At 49.7% G+C, this 17973-nt stretch overlaps 1 protein-coding gene across 1 annotated transcript in view; it reads left to right on the top strand.

The window, feature by feature from the left end:
• Nucleotides 1-882: 882 nt before the first annotated feature.
• ESYT3 (extended synaptotagmin 3) overlaps nucleotides 883-17973 on the top strand; it is a 54798-nt gene continuing 37707 nt past the window's right edge. Inside the window, exon 1 of the mRNA XM_007464359.1 lies at nucleotides 883-1315. Coding sequence (XP_007464421.1) covers nucleotides 977-1315 — 339 coding nt within the window. The 5' untranslated portion in view covers nucleotides 883-976. The remainder of the gene's footprint in view (nucleotides 1316-17973) is intronic.

Below are 17973 nucleotides of genomic sequence, written 5' to 3' on the forward strand. Positions count from 1 at the left end.
TCAACTCCAAAATCACATTCCAGTAATCGATGTGCTCACTCAGGTGAGCCGCCTAAAATGTATGTCACCCACAAGACCTTCACCTGCTCTGATCATTCAGAAAGGATTAGGTAGAAACCTTGGGCTTCACAACTGGCCGCCAAGCACCCCAGGGCTTGCTCATTATTTCTGTTGTTAGTCATCATCGCTTGCGGTACCGGGCGCCCCCAAATGAGGTGGACTGGCCCGGCCCGGAAAACTCCCGATCTGATTGATGCAGAGAATGATGTTCCAAACTGACACCCAGCACAGAGGGTGGGAGTGCAGGGTAGAGAGTGCTGTGGGGCAGAGAAAGGACCCTGAGCTCGACCAGGTGGGGCGGGGTGCTAGGTCTAAGCTTTATAGGTGCAAGAGGAGAGGGCAGCGATACAGGGCTCTAAGGTGCACCCAGGGAGCTCAGACACAGGGCGGGGCCCACCCTGGGGCTGGGAGGCCCTCGAATGCCCAGGTAAGAGCCTACTACACTCGCCTGCATATTGCAGACTGGGTGTAGGAAACAGGTTTTAGGTGATGTTTATCCATGAAAACCCATTTGTCCACATGCCTCGGTGAGTCATCAGCTGCCTGGGGTAGGACCTGGGTGTGGCAACTGCAACTTCTTCGGATGCCTGCGCGGGACATTGGGCCTGAAGGCTGTCTCAACACAAGGTTTCTTTTTACACCTCCGCGGCGCACGCTGAGAAGCCTGACCGCGCCCCCTACCTCCTGGGCCCGCCCCCGGGGGCGGAGACATCGGAGCTGCGGGCTGGGCGAGGAAGGGAGCGCGGCGGCGGCTCAGCGCATTCCCAGTTTAGAACTCGGAGTTCTGGGCGTGGAAATTGCGCGGGCGAGTCAGCCAGGGAGTCCTCCCCCTTGGAGGACAGATGTGACCGGGCGTCGCGGCTCGCGGACCTGACCTCAGGTGAAGCTCTCGGAAAGGGCAGACGGAGACGAAGAGATGCCAGCGGAGGAGCCCTGCGGCCCCGGCGACCCTGGTGCCCGGGGGACCGAGCGCGCGCCGGGCCCCGAGCCGCGCCCCGAGCCGCGCCTGTCCAGCCAGCTGCTGCCCGAGCTCTGCACCTTCGCGGCGCGCGTGCTGTTCTACCTGGCGCCCGTCTATCTCGCCGGCTACCTGGGGATCAGCTTCACCTGGCTGCTGCTCGGCGCCCTAGGGTGGATGGGGTGGCGCAGGAACCGCCGCGGGAAGCTCGGGCGCCTGGCGGCCGCCTTCGAATTCCTAAACAACGAACGCCAGTTCATCAGCCGCGAGCTGCGGGGCCAGCACCTACCCGCCTGGGTGAGCCGGGCCGAGCCGGGCGGGGGTCGGAGGTGGGGCGGATGCCCTTGAAGGTTCGGAAAGGAAGCTGCGGTCTTCCGGGGGGCTGGGGCGCGCAGGCCCGAGGGAGGGAGGGAGCCTGGAGACCCGCACACCTGGTCCCCCGCGGATCGCGGCGCAGAGACCCTGGGGGCGGTGGCCGTGTCCCTCGCCGCGGCGCCCCTCGGCCTCATTGCCACTTCTGGTCCGGCTGTACTGGCAGCGGGAACCTGGGTTTCACCTGAGGGCCCAGAACCTGGGAGAAAAATTACGGGCCGGCCACACCCAGGAGAAAAACAAGGGCGTCTGGGACTCTGCAAAGTTAACTCGTGAGGGAAGCAGTAGACAGTTCTTCCACCCGCCTGTTGAGTGAAAGAAGAAACGCAGGGCCCAGCACTGACAAATACAGCTGTGACAGAAGCTGGCAGACTGGTTGCCTTTGGCAGAGGCCCGGTCAGAGGGAGGGACTAGAGATGGGAGTGACGGGATGGGGTTGCCAGGGAGGAGGGGAGAGGCCGGCGGCCGCCGCGCTGGCTCACGGGCTTCTCTCGCTCCCTCGCCTGGTAGAGATGCTCAGACGCACCGAGACACACCCACACACACACTCACACTCTACAGCCACAAAACCATCTCCTGGTGTGGAATGGCCTGGACTATGGCTTCTCAAAGGCTTCTGGGTCCTGAGAATCACGTGGCCCACTTAATAAAAACAAGTTTTAGGCCTCACCTCACAACCCCCAGGTGGGACTGAGGAACCTCAGTGAGTCTTATGATCAGGTGAGATGGGCCACCAACTGCAAGAGGGGCATTCAGTCTAAGACTTGGTCTGCAGCAAACCCCCTTCTCTGGGTGATGAACTGGTGTTGGTTGTCTCTGATTTCTTCCAGAAACATGCAGGCACACAGGGAGAGGTATCCAGAGGCCACCAGACCCCTCATTTCCCCTGGCTTGAGGCCTGTACTCTAAAATCCAGCCAGGCTATAGGTTCCTCACACTTGCCCATGGCAGTAGCATCTGAAGTGGGTTGAGAAGATATTAGAAAGGCCTATGTATACTTATTTTATGTTAAAAGAGAAATTAAGCCTTATTGCATTAGTTTTCCAGGGCTGCCATAAAGTACTATGGAGTGGGTGGCTTAAACAACAGAAATGTATCAAGGTCAAGGTGTCAGCAGGGTTGGTTTCTTCTGAGGCCTCTCCTTGGCTTGTAGTTGGCTACCTTCCCCTGTGTCTTCACATGGTCTTCCCTCTGTACTTACCTGTGTCTGAATTTCCTCTTCTTATAAGGTCATCAGTCAGGTTAGATTAGGGCCCACCCTAATGGCCTCATTTTAACTTAATCACCTCTATAAAGACCCTATTTCTAAATACAGTCACATTCTAAGGGACTAGGGGTTAGGACTTCAACATATAAACTTTGGGAAACACAATTTAGCCCATAATACTAATATATGGATTGACAGTAAAGCTTTGTAAATAGGTTTACATATATACTGGGTAGCAGCCATGGAGACAGTGTTTGGGGCCTGTCTTGCCCAGACCTTGGTTTTCTTGCATGAAAGGGGATTGATGGCTTGTGATCGTGGAAAATGTGGACCCAGAGAGCAGGCTTGGACCTGTTCACACTCCTTGTTCACTGTTGAGGGAGCCCAGACTGCCTGTCAGACTGCTGTCGTGACCCCCATGGCAGCCTCAGCCCACGAGGGTGGGCCCGTGATACCTCACCAAGTGACATCCCTTTCTTTCTGCCCCTCCCAGTGTTAGGGAGGCCTCCAGACACTTAGCAACGTTTCTGAAATTGGGGTAAGAATCAGATCCTGTAGGGGCCTTGACACCCCCAATCCCCCAACACCCCCCACCCACAAATGCCATAGAAACCGTTCTGGCTCCTCTTGGGGGAGGGGTCCCTGGAACTACGTGAACGTAGCCAACAGGGAGCTCAGCCTGATGGATGAGACAGAGCACAAGACAGTATCTCCTGGTTCTCACCCGATAAACCACACCCCAGGCCTGACCAAGCTGGGTGCAGGGACACACAGAGGAAGGCGATGGTGTCCCACCTCCCAAGAGGGCAGTCTGGGGCGGGAGGCAGATGTGTAACAGGTAGTTGCCATAGAGGTCTCAGGGAAGCTGGAAACAGGAGTCTGAACAGGGTCCAGTCCAGGGTCAAAGGCCTGGAGGGAAGGGCACCCTACCTGGTTTCCACATCAGATTGTCCCCAGACCACAGCCTCCTGCCTCCTTGGCAGGGTCCTGGGAAGGGCCTGGCCTCTGCCTATGTTCTCCAGACCCTTCTGGCAGGCTTGGTTGGCCAGTTTGCAGGGCCAGGGCCTGGATAGCCTTTCGGATTGAGGCAGTGGTACCACGAAGGGCAGTCCAAGTGGAAGGGGGCTTGCGAGCACAGCATGGAGGCACCGTGTGGCTGATATCTGAGGGCTACTGTGTGGTTCAGCCTGGCTGGCGTGTGCGGTGTAGGCTGAGGGACGGGCCAAATTGAGGCAGGTCTGATGGAGGTTGGGGCTGATTCTGAAGGCTGAAAGGAGTCTGGGCAAGGTTTTGGAAAGGTCCTGGAACAAGCAGCATGCAGGCAGGAGTGAAGCTGGAGGAAAGAGACCAGTTGAGAAAGTGATTTGAGCCAAGATGGCCATAATGGAGACTAAGAGCTGAGGGTGAGAGCTGTGCGGAGGCGGACTCCAGGTGCTTGGTGGCCTCTAGAGTGCAGTGAGGGAGGGATCAGCGTCTTCTGCTTTCTGATCTGGGGAGCTGGGTGCCCATTACTAGGACTGGGAATCCAGAATGTGAAGCAGGGCTGGCGAAGTTGGTTGTCTGTGTGAACACCTGTGGAGAGCACGCACATAGACGTAAATGTGGGCTTTTGGACCCGCTTCTTGAAGGTTTCCAAGCCCAAGGATGATGTGGAAAATCTGGAACCTACTTAGTTGAATATCTTTCTTCTGGCCTCTCCCTGCCTCCTGAGGACACACACTGTTTATGAAGACAGAGAGACGTGGCTCCCGTGTGGTAGGGACAGAGTGACCCTTGTCCACAATTTCAGAGCATGGTGTCTCTATCTTACACGTGGACCTTTCAGCACACCTTCCTGTTTTGAGAACTGGTGTTCTTGCATGAATGGGGATTGATGGCTTCTGACCTCCTTTGAGAAGTATTTTTACTAATTAACCAGTAGTCAGGGGGTTGAAGAAAAGGTCTTGAGGGCCTCGCAGCCATGCAAGTCATCACCCAGCACCCAGTGAGTGAGGGTGGATCCCAGCCCCCCTGCTGCTTGCCTGGCTGTGTGTGCACCTTCCTCTAATTTGTACCAAGTCCCTGTGAGGGGATGGAGGCCAAGGCCAGGCTAAGCCAGAGCCCAGAGGCCATCGCTCTCCCCTGCCAGGCCACGGTGGTCCGTTCTCAATGGAGCTGTTCTTTCCAGCCCCGTTAGACTCCTTCTCAACACTTCGCTCCAAGCTGCTGCCTCCGGGTGATCAGAGAAGTTGCTTTCCCTCACTGGGTCTCATTGTCCCCACCTGTAAAAACCTGTTAAAGGTGGTTGTTTCTGGTCCAACTTCAGAGAGACCTGCTCCTCCTCTGGTTCCCTTCCATGGAACATACAGCTCAAGGAAAGGATTCTTCTGCTTTAGAAGGGGTCACGAGTGAAGATGCTGGGGAGCCCCTTGGCTTGTGGACGTGGCCCGGCCACATGGAGAGAAGGCAGTTCGTCTTCTGAACAGGGGAGCGGCTGCTGCCTGCTGTTTACATGCGAATGTTCCTCCCACTCAGTTTTTAGACATATTTTTCAAGAAATAAGGAGCCTCGGGCTTCCCTGGTAGCGCAGTGGTTGAGAGTCCGCCTGCCGATGCAGGGGACGCAGGTTCGTGCCCTGGTCTGGGAAGATGCCACATGCTGCAGAGCGGCTGGGCCCGTGAGCCATGGCCGCTGAGCCTGCGCATCTGGAGCCTGTGCTCCGCAACGGGAGAGGCCACAGCGGTGAGAGGCCTGCATACTGCAAAAAAAAAAAAAAAAAAAAAAAAAAACAGGGGACGCAGGTTCGTGCCCTGGTCTGGGAAGATGCCACATGCTGCAGAGCGGCTGGGCCCGTGAGCCATGGCCGCTGAGCCTGCGCATCTGGAGCCTGTGCTCCGCAACGGGAGAGGCCACAGCGGTGAGAGGCCTGCATACTGCAAAAAAAAAAAAAAAAAGAAAGAAAGAAGGAGCCTCTTCGATCAGCCCACCTAGCCAGGGCTGGGGGCCATGGACAGCATAGTGACAAAACTGGAGCCCTTGATCCCACAGAGCTGGTGACACCCCAGATCCACCACTCACCTAGCTGTCGGCCTCGAAGGCTCAGTTTCTACACGCGTTTGCGATGAGTTGAGTCTGAAAAGCTGCTTGTTCGAAGCCTGGCACGAGTACGTGCTCAGGGGGGCTGTCACTGTATCCTCCTCAATTTCCCAGGCCTCCTAACTCTCCCTTTTTCTAATATGAAACTCATTACCAAGTGGCCCAGCAGCAAATGTGGCTCCAGGGATGGACGGCTGCGGGGGGCAGCGCCCGTCGGAGACTCCAGCCTGGCCCTCAGCCCTTCCTGGGGTTCCGTTCATAGAATTCCAGCTCTAGTGCTCCAGAAACTTCCCGTCTGGTCTTCAGAGTCAGTCCTTCATGCTCTGGGCTCTTCAAGACCCCTCCTGGGGTAACTTTTGCTGCTTGATGCCTCCCCGCCCCCGAGTCCTGGGCCCTGGCTGGAGTTCCAAAGGCTGCCTCCCAGATCTGTGCACGATCTGCCCTTCCCTGCCCCATGTTTATGGGTTGCTCGTTGAGCCCGAGACAGCAGGCAGAGCTGGCCCCTCTGTGGGAATGTCCCCAGTGACTTTGGGGGAGCCACTGGGAGGTGTGAGCTGCGCCCCAATGACCCGTGAAGGCCACCACCCAGCTACACAGAGGAGCAGGGGACTGGGGCCTTGCCTTCCCTTCTGCCTGCTCCCCCCACCCCGCTATTCAGAGTTACTTCTCCTGGTGGAGTCCCAAGGATTTTTAAATCTCAGGAAACCTAGAGCTCATAGCCCAGAGGTGTCCCCATGTGCTGGAGGAAAGTGCTTCCCCACTCCCCTTCCTCTATGGCAAATAGCAAAGAGACAGTTAAGATGTTTTCTGCCCCAGTGGGAACTATTAAAGGGACAAAGCCCCATTCTCTTTACACACCCTGTCACTTCAAGTCAAGGGGATGAGACTTGAGTCCCTCGGGCCACACTGGGAGTCAGGGCTCAGCTCCGGTGTACCCTCTTTCTGTAGGATGCCAGGTGGGACTGAGAAGTCCCATCCCAGTGTACCCGGGGTCACTGGTCCTTGAAATGCTCACAGTGAAAAGCCAAGGAACTCCTCCAGGACATGGGGTGTTTCAAGACCCTAGATTCACCCACTCCATTCTTTTGCCCATACTGTGTTTACTTTTTAAAGTAACTGGTTAAAAATCTCATTTTTCTGTTTATAAAAGTGCAAATATTCCCATGTTAGAAAATTTGGAAATGGTCTACAAGTGAATATTAGAGTAAGCATTTACATTCCTGCCACCCGGAGATACACCCTATGTTTGGGTGCACTTCCTTTGTATAAAAGATCTATGAAAAGTTTTTTGAAAACTTGTACCTTTGAAAATTTTTTGTTTTTATGTCCTTAACATTGTCTTACAAACATTCTTCAAAAACATTCTTAAGGATTATGATATCCTTAAGATAGACCAGAAGTTGCCTGACCATTTCTCTAACATCACTATTTTGGTTATGTCCCAGTTTGCCCTGTTTCTGTGTCAGGCCGAGGTGGGTGGTGTTTCTTCTATCTGTCTGGAATTTCTCCCTTGATCTGTCAGTCTGACTCCCTTGACTCCTCCTTCAAGTCCAAGCTCAAGCACCTGTACTGGGACCCTTCACTCACACCCACTCCACTTCCCGTGTTGATTTGCACTTACCTATTTTTATGTCCAACTTTTCCTCCAGATGGAATGTTCTTTTCAGGTGTGTTTCTTGTTCCTGTCTGTACACTCAGCTCCTCGCTCAGTGCCCAGTTCATATAGGCATTCAATAAAAATCTGTGGGGCTTCCCTGGTGGCGCAGTAGTTAAGAATCCGCCTGCCAATGAGGGGGACACGGGTTCGAGCCCTGGTCCGGGAAGATCCCACATGCCGTGGAGCAACTAAGCCCGTGTGCCACAACTACTGAGCCTGTGCTCTGGAGCCCACGGGCCACAACTGCTGAGCCCACGTGTCACATCTGCTGAAGCCCGTGTGCCTAGAGCCTGTGCTCTGCAACAAGGGAAGCCACCGCAATGAGAAGCCCGCGCACCGCAACGAAGAGTAGCCCCCGCTCGCCGCAACTAGAGGAAGCTCGCGCGCAGCCACGAAGACCCAAAGCAGCCAAAAATAATAAATAAATACAAATAAAATAAATTTATTTAAAAAAAAATCTGTGGCATGAATGCCACAGTGAACGTCTGCAATGTAAATCTCAGTTCCTGTTTCTCCAGTTCTTTACACAGATTACACATTAAACTGACCTGTCAAAACTTAAGGACTTTAAAGATCCTCATTCCCACCTCACCTTGGCCTTATCAGCGTGGAGGAGGAGGATGAAGCAGATGATGATGTTTGGCCTTTTACTAGTTTTAAAAGTAAGAGGATAATTTTTTTTTTTTTTTTTGCGGTATGCGGGTCTCTCACTGTTGTGTTCTCTCCGGTTGCGGAGCACAGGCTCCGGACGCGCAGGCTCAGCGGCCATGGCTCACGGGCCCAGCCACTCCGTGGCATGTGGGATCTTCCCGGACCGGGGCACAAACCCGTGTCCCCTGCATCGGCAGGTGGACTCTCAACCACTGAGCCACCAGGGAAGCCCAGAGGATAAATTTTTTACCCTCCAGGCTGTACCAGACCTAACTGGATCACTGAATTCTCTGACGACTTAGGATTACACTCAGGTCTCCTCGAAACGACTCTGCAGCTAGCTCAGGGCAGTCTGTCTCTGCTCCGAGCCCTTATTCCTCAGCAAGGGTGACAGGCTCCTGGCACCCGCATTCTCCTCACCGATGACTCTCTTTGGAGTTTTATCTGCTCTGTCGTCCTGCTGGGTCCAGCCGACTTAGGCCAGTTCTCAGGCTGGGTGTGCTGTTAAGGAATCTATGGATTCTAGAACAGTGCTAGACAGAATTCCAAGCTGGCAAAGCAATTGTTTCCCTTAAGGCACTTTTAGCAGGGTGATGTTAAGCAGAAAAGCAGTTTTCATGGTTAAATGTTTACCTCCCAAGAACAGAGAAAAAAAGGGATGAAAGTCAGTGCTTCATCAGGAGAAAAGCGAATGAAATGAGGGGCCATTTTCTGGTAGAGGAGAAACCACTGCAGAGGCACCCACAGAGCAGGGCCTGTCTCAGGAGGACGACAGCCCAGCGCGGCCTCCTTGTGTCCCATCCCTGCAGGACACCCGGAAAGGGGTCTTCTCTCTTCTTTGTGGGTGGGGAGGGGGTCGGCGACATCAGTTGAGTCAGCAGGAGAGTGTGTATAAGAATGCCCTTTGGGCTTTTTTGCAGCGGGTTTGCCGCCAGGACACAGGTGTCGTGAAAACCACCGCTAAACCTAAGCAAAAATGGGAAAGGAGAAGGCGCACATCAACATCGTTGTCGTCGGACACGTAGGTTCGGGGAAGTGCACCACTACTGGCCACCTGATCTACACATGTGTTGGCATCCACAAGAGAACCATTGAAGAGTTCAAGAAGGAGGCTGGGGCTTCCCTGGTGGCGCAGTGGTTGAGAGTCCGCCTGCCGATGCAGGGGATACGGGTTCGTGCCCCGGGCTGGGAGGATCCCACATGCCGTGGAGCGGCTGGGCCCGTGAGCCATGGCCATTGAGCCTGCTCGTCCGGAGCCTGTGCTCCACAATGGGAGAGGCCGCAGCAGTGAGAGGCCCACATACGGCAAAAAAAAAAAAAAAAAAAAAAGAAGGAGGCGCTGCCGAGAGGGAAGGGCTCCTTCAAGCATGGCTGGGTCTTGGACAAACTGAAAGCAGAATGCGAGCGTGGTATCACCATTGATATCTCCCTGTGGAAATTCGAGACCAACAAGTACTATGTGACCATGACTGATGCCCCAGGACACAGAGGCTTCATCAAAAACATGATTACAGGCACACCCCAGGCCGACTGTGCTGTCCTGATTGTTGCTGCTGGCATTGGTGAATTTGAAGCAGGTATTTCCAAGAATGGGCAGACCTGTGAGCATGCCCTTCTGGCCTACACTCTGGGTGTGAAACAACTAATTGTTGGAGTTAACAAAATGGATTCCACCAAGCCACCCTACAGCCAGAGAGATACGAGGAAATTGTTAAGGAAGTCAGCGCCTACATTAAGAAACTTGGCTACAGCCCCAACACAGTAGCATTTGTGCCAGTTTCTGGCTGGAATGGTGACAACATGCTGGAGCCAAGTGCTAACATGCCGTGGTTCAAGGGATGGAGAGTCACCCGTAAGGATGGCAATGCCAGTGGAAGCACACTGCTTGAAGCTCTGGATTGCGTCCTGCCACCAACTCGCCCAAATGACAAGCCCTTGCGTTTGCCCTTCCAGGACGTCTACAAAATTGGTGGTATTGGCACTGTCCCTGTGGGTTGAGTGGAGACTGGTGTTCTCAAACCTGGCCTGGTGGTCACCTTTGCTCCAGTCAACATGACAATTGAAGTGAAGTCTGTTGAAATGCACCATGAAGCTTTGAGTGAAGCCCTTCCTGGGGACAGTGTGGGCTTCAATGTCAAGAACGTGTCTGTCAAAGATGTTCATCATGGCAGTGTGGCTGGTGAGAGCAAAAATGACCCACCGACGGACGCAGCTGGCTTCACGGCTCAGGTGATTATCTTGAACCATCCAGGCCGAAGCAGTGCTGGCTATGCACCTGTCTGGATCGTCACACAGCTCGCACTGCCTGCAAGTTCGCTGAGCTGAACGAGAAGACTGACCGTCATTCTGGGAAGAAGCTGGAAGATGGCCCCAAATTCTTGAAATCTGGTGATGCTGCCATTATTGATATGGTCCCTGGCAAACCCATGTGTGTTGAGAGCTTCTCTGACTATCCTCCTCTGGGCCATTTTGCTGTTCGTGACATGAGACAGACGGCTGCAGTGGGTGTCGTCAAAGCAGTGGACAAGAAGGCAGCTGGAGGTGGCAAGGTCACCAAGTCTGCCCAGAAAGCTCAGAAGGCTAAATGAATGTTATCCCCAATACCTGCCACCCCAGTCTTAATCAGTGGTGGAAGAACGGCCCCGGAACTGTTTGTCCAATTGGCCATTTAAGTCTAATAGCAAAAGACTAGTCAATGATAACAATGCATCGTAAAACCTTCAGAAGGAAAGGAGAATGTTTTGTGGACCGTTTGTTTTGTGTGTGGCAGTTTAAGTTATTAGTTTTTGAAATCAGTACTTTTAAATTGAAACAACTTGATCAAAAATCTGTCACAGAATTTGAGACCCATTAAAAAAGTTTAATGAGGAAAAAAAAATGCCCTTTGCAGGACTTCCCTGGTGGTCCAGTGGTTAAGACTCCGCGCTTCCACTGCAGGAGGTGCGGGTTCGATCCCTGGTCTGGGAGCTAAGATCCCACGTGCCTCATGGTCAAAAAACCAAAACATAAAACAGAAGCAATATTGTAACAAATTCAATAAATGGTCCACATCAAAAAATAATCTTGAAAAACAGAAAAAGCCAGGCTTCCCTGGTGGTGCAGTTGTTGAGGGTCCGCCTGCCGGTGCGGGGGACACGGGTTTATGCCCGGTCTGGGAAGATCCCACATGCCGCGGAGCAGCTGGGCCCATGAGCCATGGCCGCTGAGCCTGCGCGTCCGGAGCCTGTGCTCCACAACAGGAGAGGCCACAACAGTGAGAGGCCCGCATACCGCAAAAAAAAAAAGCCCTTTGGAACAGAGGCGTGAGGTTTCTTTTTTTTTTTTTCCTAGCAAATAGGGTGTGTACCTGGGTCTTTGTACATGTGTACATGTGATTCTGTGGATGGGTCTGTAGTTCTGCATGTGTATGCGTCTGTGTGTACATGTGTCTTTGTGTGTCTGTGTATATCTTGGTGTGTATGTCTGCATATGTGTGTCCACCTACCTCTGTATGTCTGTGTGTCTCTCTGTGTCCATACACACCTGCTTCCATGGGAGGAGCCACCGTCCCTGTGTGAGGGAGCAAGCAGGGGTCACCTAGTGATAGGCAAGCTCTGTAAGTGAAGCTCTCCAATCCCCCTGCCTCCTGAGAGGGTCTGGTGGCCAGAAGCTCCTGTCCAGGCCTCTCAAACCCCAGCCCATCTGCGGACCCCAGCCCCGCAATGGGATACAGCCGTCACTCGCTCCATTTCCTCAACTGCTATGGAATCATTTTTCCTAAAGAGTTTAAGAAATAAAGCACGTGACCACCTAAAGGGAAGTACCGATGTGGGCCATGTTGGTGGCCTCTGCTAGTATGGAATTCTTAGACTCAGTTTGATTTCCAGTGTTTCTCTCCTCTCTAAGCTGTCATTACCACCACTCTCTTGACGATGTCTAAAAACGCCGTCATTAAATTATTAGCCCATTTTGCCTGGAAGGCTTTGGCGCAAGTGCACTAAAGCAGCATGACTGTGTTAGTTTAGGGAGGCCTTCGATGCGGGCTGAGGCCCCTTCTTGCTGAAACTTCCCCGAGGGCTCCTGCAGGCGGAATAGCAAGCATCTGAGATCCTGGTGATTTGACCGTGGCCTGACAACTTTCGAATTTTCCAGGCCTGCTTTGGGGAAATGCTCATACCTGTACGTCAGTCAGAAAAGTGTTCATGTTTCTATGGAGACGAAACTTCCAGAGCTCTGTCTCCATTTAGAAGTAGATTTTTCTCCATTATCTTCTTGATTGTAGATCCTATGGGCAGCACAGGAATGAGAAGCTTCACTCCTCTCGGTCAGGAGAAACCTGAGTCTGCAGGAAGGGAGTTGAGGACACCTTCTAGGGGCAAGGGCAGTGCCTCAAGCTAGGCAGAATTGTGATATTGTGTTTTTCACCTGTTAGCTTTTGCCTCCCTTTGCTGTTTGTGGTCCAAAAGATTTGTAAAAGAATTGAGGGCCATAGGCTGCTGGTAGGAATTTGATGTTCTCCTAGGAGTGACAGCTGGAAACACAGGCTGTGACTCTCTAGCCCTGGTCAGGAACCCCAGGGAGCAGAAAAGCCACCTAGTTCCAGGGCTGGAACAGGTCCTCTAGCCTGGGGGACCCTGTGTGCTCATGCTTCCACCTCCTCCACCACCAGGATCAGGACAAGCTGGCGAGCTTGTTAAAGATGCAAGTTTCCAGGCCCCGACCAAGAATCCACATTTTTTTTTTTTTGCGGTATGCGGGCCTCTCACTGTTGTGGCCTCTCCCGTTGCGGAGCACAGGCTCCGGACGCGCAGGCTCAGCGGCCATGGCTCATGGGCCCAGCCGTTCCGCGGCATGTGGGATCCTCCCGGTCTGGGGCATGAACCCGTGTCCCCTGCATTGGCAGGTGGACTCTCAACCACTGCGCCACCAGGGAAGCCCAAGAATCCACATTTTCACCAGCTCTCCAGGTGGTGTTTTTATACAGAAAAGTTTGAGAATCGCTCAAACTCAGAGTCTAGCCCTTTGCGTTGCCTGGTGGTGTGAGTGTCTCTCTTCCTAGCTGGTCCCAAGGACTCCCGGCTACCCCCAGCCTCATGGGAATTGATACAAAAGTGACTTTAGGACTCAGTCTGACAGTGAGCCATGTGGCTTCTTTTTCTGCCTTCCCTTTGTTTATCTGGCAAGGGAAAGTCACAGACAGAGGCTCTGACCGGCCGCTTTGCCCCACCTCACTGTGGAGCTCCTGCATTGGGCAGAGTTTCCCGTGGAGCCTCACAGGCATTGGGCCCGGCCTATCTGTGTCTCATTATCTGGGGGCACAGATCTCACAGCCAATCAGCGGAGGCCAGAGAAACAAGAATCTACGTGGTCCTTCCCCCTCCACCTCAACCACTTTCACTGTGTTATCCTCTTCTCATCTTCCGTTCCGCTTCTCCCAAAGTGCAGAGCAGCAGGCACTAGGAGACCCAGGGAACTTGCCGGGCTTTGGGTCAGACAGAACTGGACACACAGCCCACGTGATCTTGTTCTTGGCATGTACCTGAGGTCAGAAGTGTCAATGTTCGTACCTCTGACGTCTGTACAACTTCCATCAAGAATCACCATTTCTGGAGCATTTACTCTGAGTCAGGAAGGATACTGAGCTCCTTACATGCATTGTTTTATTTAGTTTTCTCAGGAACTTTGTGAAGTTGGTAGTATTGTACCCGTCTTGTGGTTGAGAAAACTGAGGTTTAAAGCGATGGAATTTTAAATGCAAAAGGGATAGGTTAGAAAAACACTGAGAAATGGACTTCAAATGTTGATATTTCACATGGCTTAAGGGGAGGGGAAACAGATGAGAGAAAGATTTGAAGGCTGGGCTCAGGTGAGAAAATCTGAGTTCTGTTCGCCTAACTGATCTTGGCAAGTGCTAGTCTATGAGCCTCTCCTCATATGTAAAACGGGGATAATTGCATCTTTGCTGTTCACTTTATACAGCATGAGGAGGATCAAATGAAAGTGTCTGTGGAACCCTTAGCTAGAAATCATGGCCTACCGGTGAAGGCTCAGGTCCCATGAGGGCAGTCCTCTGTCCAATTAGACTTTCTGTAAGAGAGGAAAACAGTGGTATGTAATGTTTTCTTAAGAGGAGTGAGTGGTGGAGTGGAAAAGCACAGACAGACGTAGATCTGGGTCACAGCTGTAGCACTCCACTGCTGGTGATTCTCAGTAACCTCTCAGCCTTAGTTTCCTTATCTGGAAAATGGGTCTAATAAGGGATTAAGATGAGTATTAAACAACATGAGATAACATGAACTCAAAAAGGCTGAAAATAGGATGAAAAATACACAACTGGGTAACTTTGAAGCAAAAGAAAGCTGTAGTAGCAATTTTCATCTTAGACAAGATAGACTAACTCGGATATATCTTTAAGACAAAGAAAGATGTTATATGCTCATAAAAGGAGCCATAATTAAGAAATAAACATCATGGCCATATATGTACTGCCTAATATAAACCTGAAATATAAACCAACAGCTAACAGAACTGCATAGAGAAGTAGATAAATCAGCAGTTTGGCTTGAAATTTTTCATATATTCCTCTTTGAACATGGAAAATCAAGTAGACAAAAAGTAAGCAAGGAGAAAGACTATTAAAAGGAAATGATTAATAACTTGATCATACATGGAACAACCATAGAAATTAATCATGTACCAGGCCACCAAGGAATTATCACTATATTCCAGTGAATTGCCATCCTACAGACTGTTCAGATCATAAAGAAGTTAAATTAGGAAACAAAAATAGGTATAGATATCTTGTGCATCTAGATATTTTTAAATATTACTATTTTAAAAAATCATTGTTTAAGAGGAAGTCATAATGGAAATTACAAAAACTGAGAGCTGAATAATGATGAATAATGATGAAAAAACTGTTAAAAATTGTAAGGGAATTTATAACTTTGAAGTTATCATGAAACAAGAAAAACTGAAAATAAATGATTCAACTCGAAAACTCATAGAGTTGACCCTAAGAACATAAAAGAACAACAGATTTCGATCAAAGAAATAAGAAGGAAGGAAGGAAGGAAATGATAAATATAGGGATGAAAATGAACAAAAAATTTTTTAAATAAAGGTAAAGGGGAAAGAAAATTATTAATAACTGAAGTTCATTCTCTCAAAAGATTAATATAATAGGCAAAACTTTGTCAAGCTTGATCATGAAAAAAATAGAAAATAAAATATAGAATGAAAAAAGGCAGAAATAACTACAGATATAACAGATTAAAATAGTAAAATATTGTAAATGACTATATATCAAGACATATGAAAACCTGGATGAACTAGACACATTTCTAGAAAGATATAAATGCCAAGATTACCAGACTAAGATCAGTAGACCTTGAGTACACCATTAACCTCTAAAGAGAGACATGGTAATTTACCACCCACAAAATTCTCAGGCTAAGATGGTTTCAGAGGTGAGATATACTAAATTCCATCGATCAGATAATTCCTATATTTACAAGTTGTTTCAGAAAATAGGAGGATAAGGATAGCTGTCCCACTCATTTTACAATTTATCATAAAATCTTTATACCAAAACCAGATAGGAATTGTACAAGAACAAAAGCTGTAGGTATCACTTTGGATCATTAGTGTATAAAGCCTAAATGAAATATCAGGCCAGCTAAATATTTCAAGTAGGGTTTATCCTGGGAACTAGTGATGGCTCTGTTTTAGAAAGAAATATCAGTTAAGTTGACCACATTAATGGATGAAAGGAAAAAAAATAACATGATTATCTCAATAGATATGAGAAAGTATTGAATATAGTTCAATACCCATTTATAATGAGAGTTCTTGGAAATTTAGGAATTGAAAAGAACTTCCTCAGTCTGATAGAGGCTGTCCTCCAAAATCTATAGCAAAAATTGTGCTTAATGGAGAAACTTTCTTTTTTTTTTTTTTTTTCCTGCGGTATGCGGGCCTCTCACTGTTGTGGCCTCTCCCGTTGCGGAGCACAGGCTCCGGACGCGCAGGCTCAGCGGCCATGGCTCATGGGCCCAGCCGCTCCACGGCATGTGGGATCCTCCCTGACCGGGGCACGAACCCGTGTCCCCTGCATTGGCAGGCGGACTCTCAACCACTGTGACACCAGGGAAGCCCTGGAGAAACTTTCTTCTGTGGTCAGGAACCAGATAGCGCTGCTTGCTATCACCAGTGTGCCTGCGTAGTACCAGAGGACTAGCCAAGAGAAACAAGTGAGGATAAGGATGGGGAGCGGAAAGAAAAAAATTGTTATTATTTGGAGATTATAAATGTTTGTAAGTTACCTATGAGAATTAACAACCAATTAGAACTAGTAACAAATTTCAACAAAAGTTGCCCAGAAAATGAAATACCATTTTTAATAACTATAAAATCCACAAAGTAATCTAACAAAAAATGTACAGGACTTTGGTAGAAAAAAAGGTTATGATCCTAAATGTGAATACAATCAAATGTGAATAAATAAAGGGAAATATTCTGTTCCTGGGTGTAAAATGTAGTAAAGAGATCAGTCCTCCCACAAATTAATCTATATATTCAGGAATACAACAATCAAAATCTCAGGAGGGGGCTTCCCTGGTGGCGCAGTGGTTGAGAGTCCACCTTCCGATGCAGGGGACACGGGTTCGTGCCCCAGTCCGGGAGGATCCCACATGTGGCAGAGCGGCTAGGCCCGTGCGCCATGGCCGCTGAGCCTGCACGTCCAGAGCCTGTGCTCTGCAATGGGAGAAGCCACAGCAGTGAGAGGCCCGTGTACCGCAAAAACAAAAAATCTCAGGAGGATTTTGGCAGGGAGATTGACAAGATGATTCTAAAATTCATATGGAAGTATAAATACCTACTATTATCTAAATCAGTTTGAAAAAGAAAAGCAAAAAGAGGGGAATCACCCTACCCAGATCATATTGTGAATCCATAGAGATTAAAACAGTGTGGTACTGCTGCAGAAACAGGCAAACAGACCATGGAGGTCAATGCCAAGTCCTGAAACATACCGAAGTACACATGGGAAGCTGATGTGTGAGGGAAGTAGCTTCACTAGTTAGGAGGGAACATGAGCTTCTTTCTTTTCCTCCCTCACTCCCTCCCTTCCTTCCCTTTTTGTATGTTATTATAAAATTGCCTTAGTGAAAATAAAACTACCATACGACCCAGAATCCCACTACTGGGCATATACCCTGAGAAAACCATAATTCAAACAGAGTCATGTACCAAAATGTTCATTGCGGCTCTATTTACAATAGCCAGGACATGGAAGCAACCTAAGTGTCCATCATCGGATGAATGGATAAAGAAGATGTGGCACATATATACAATGGAATATTACTCAGCCATAAAAAGAAATGAAATTGGGTTATTTGTAGTGAGGTGGATGGACCTAGAGTCTGTCATACAGAGTGAAGTAAGTCAGAAAGAGAAAAACAAATACCGTATGCTAACACATATATATGGAATCTAAAAAAAAAAAAAAAAAGGTTCTGAAGAACCTAGGGGCAGAACAGGAATAAAGACGCAGTCATAGAGAATGGACTTGAGGACACGGGGAGGGGGAAGGGTGAGCTGGGACGAAGTGAGACAGTGGCATGGACGTATATACACTACCAAGTGTAAAATAGCTACTGGGAAGCAGCCGCATAGCACAGGGAGATCAGCTCGGTGCTTTGTGACCACCTAGAGTGGTGGGATAGGGAGAGTGGGAGGGAGGGAGTCGCAAGCGGGAAGAGATATGGGAACATATGTATATGTATAACTGATTCACTTTGTTATAAAGCAGAAACTAACACACCATTGTAAAGCAATTATACTCCAATAAAGATGTTAAAAACAAATATTGCCTTAGTGAGAGTGTGGAGAGAAATTATATGCCTATCTCACCTGCTATAAGAAAAATTCCAGACAGATTTTAAATGCAAAAGCTAAAACACAAAACCAGTAGATAAAAACATAGAATAACTTTGAGAATTTGGAGTAGGG

The sequence above is a fragment of the Lipotes vexillifer genome, unplaced genomic scaffold (assembly GCF_000442215.2).
Source record: "Lipotes vexillifer unplaced genomic scaffold, Lipotes_vexillifer_v1.1 scaffold957, whole genome shotgun sequence".
In the NCBI taxonomy this organism is placed as follows: Eukaryota; Metazoa; Chordata; class Mammalia; order Artiodactyla; family Lipotidae; genus Lipotes; species Lipotes vexillifer.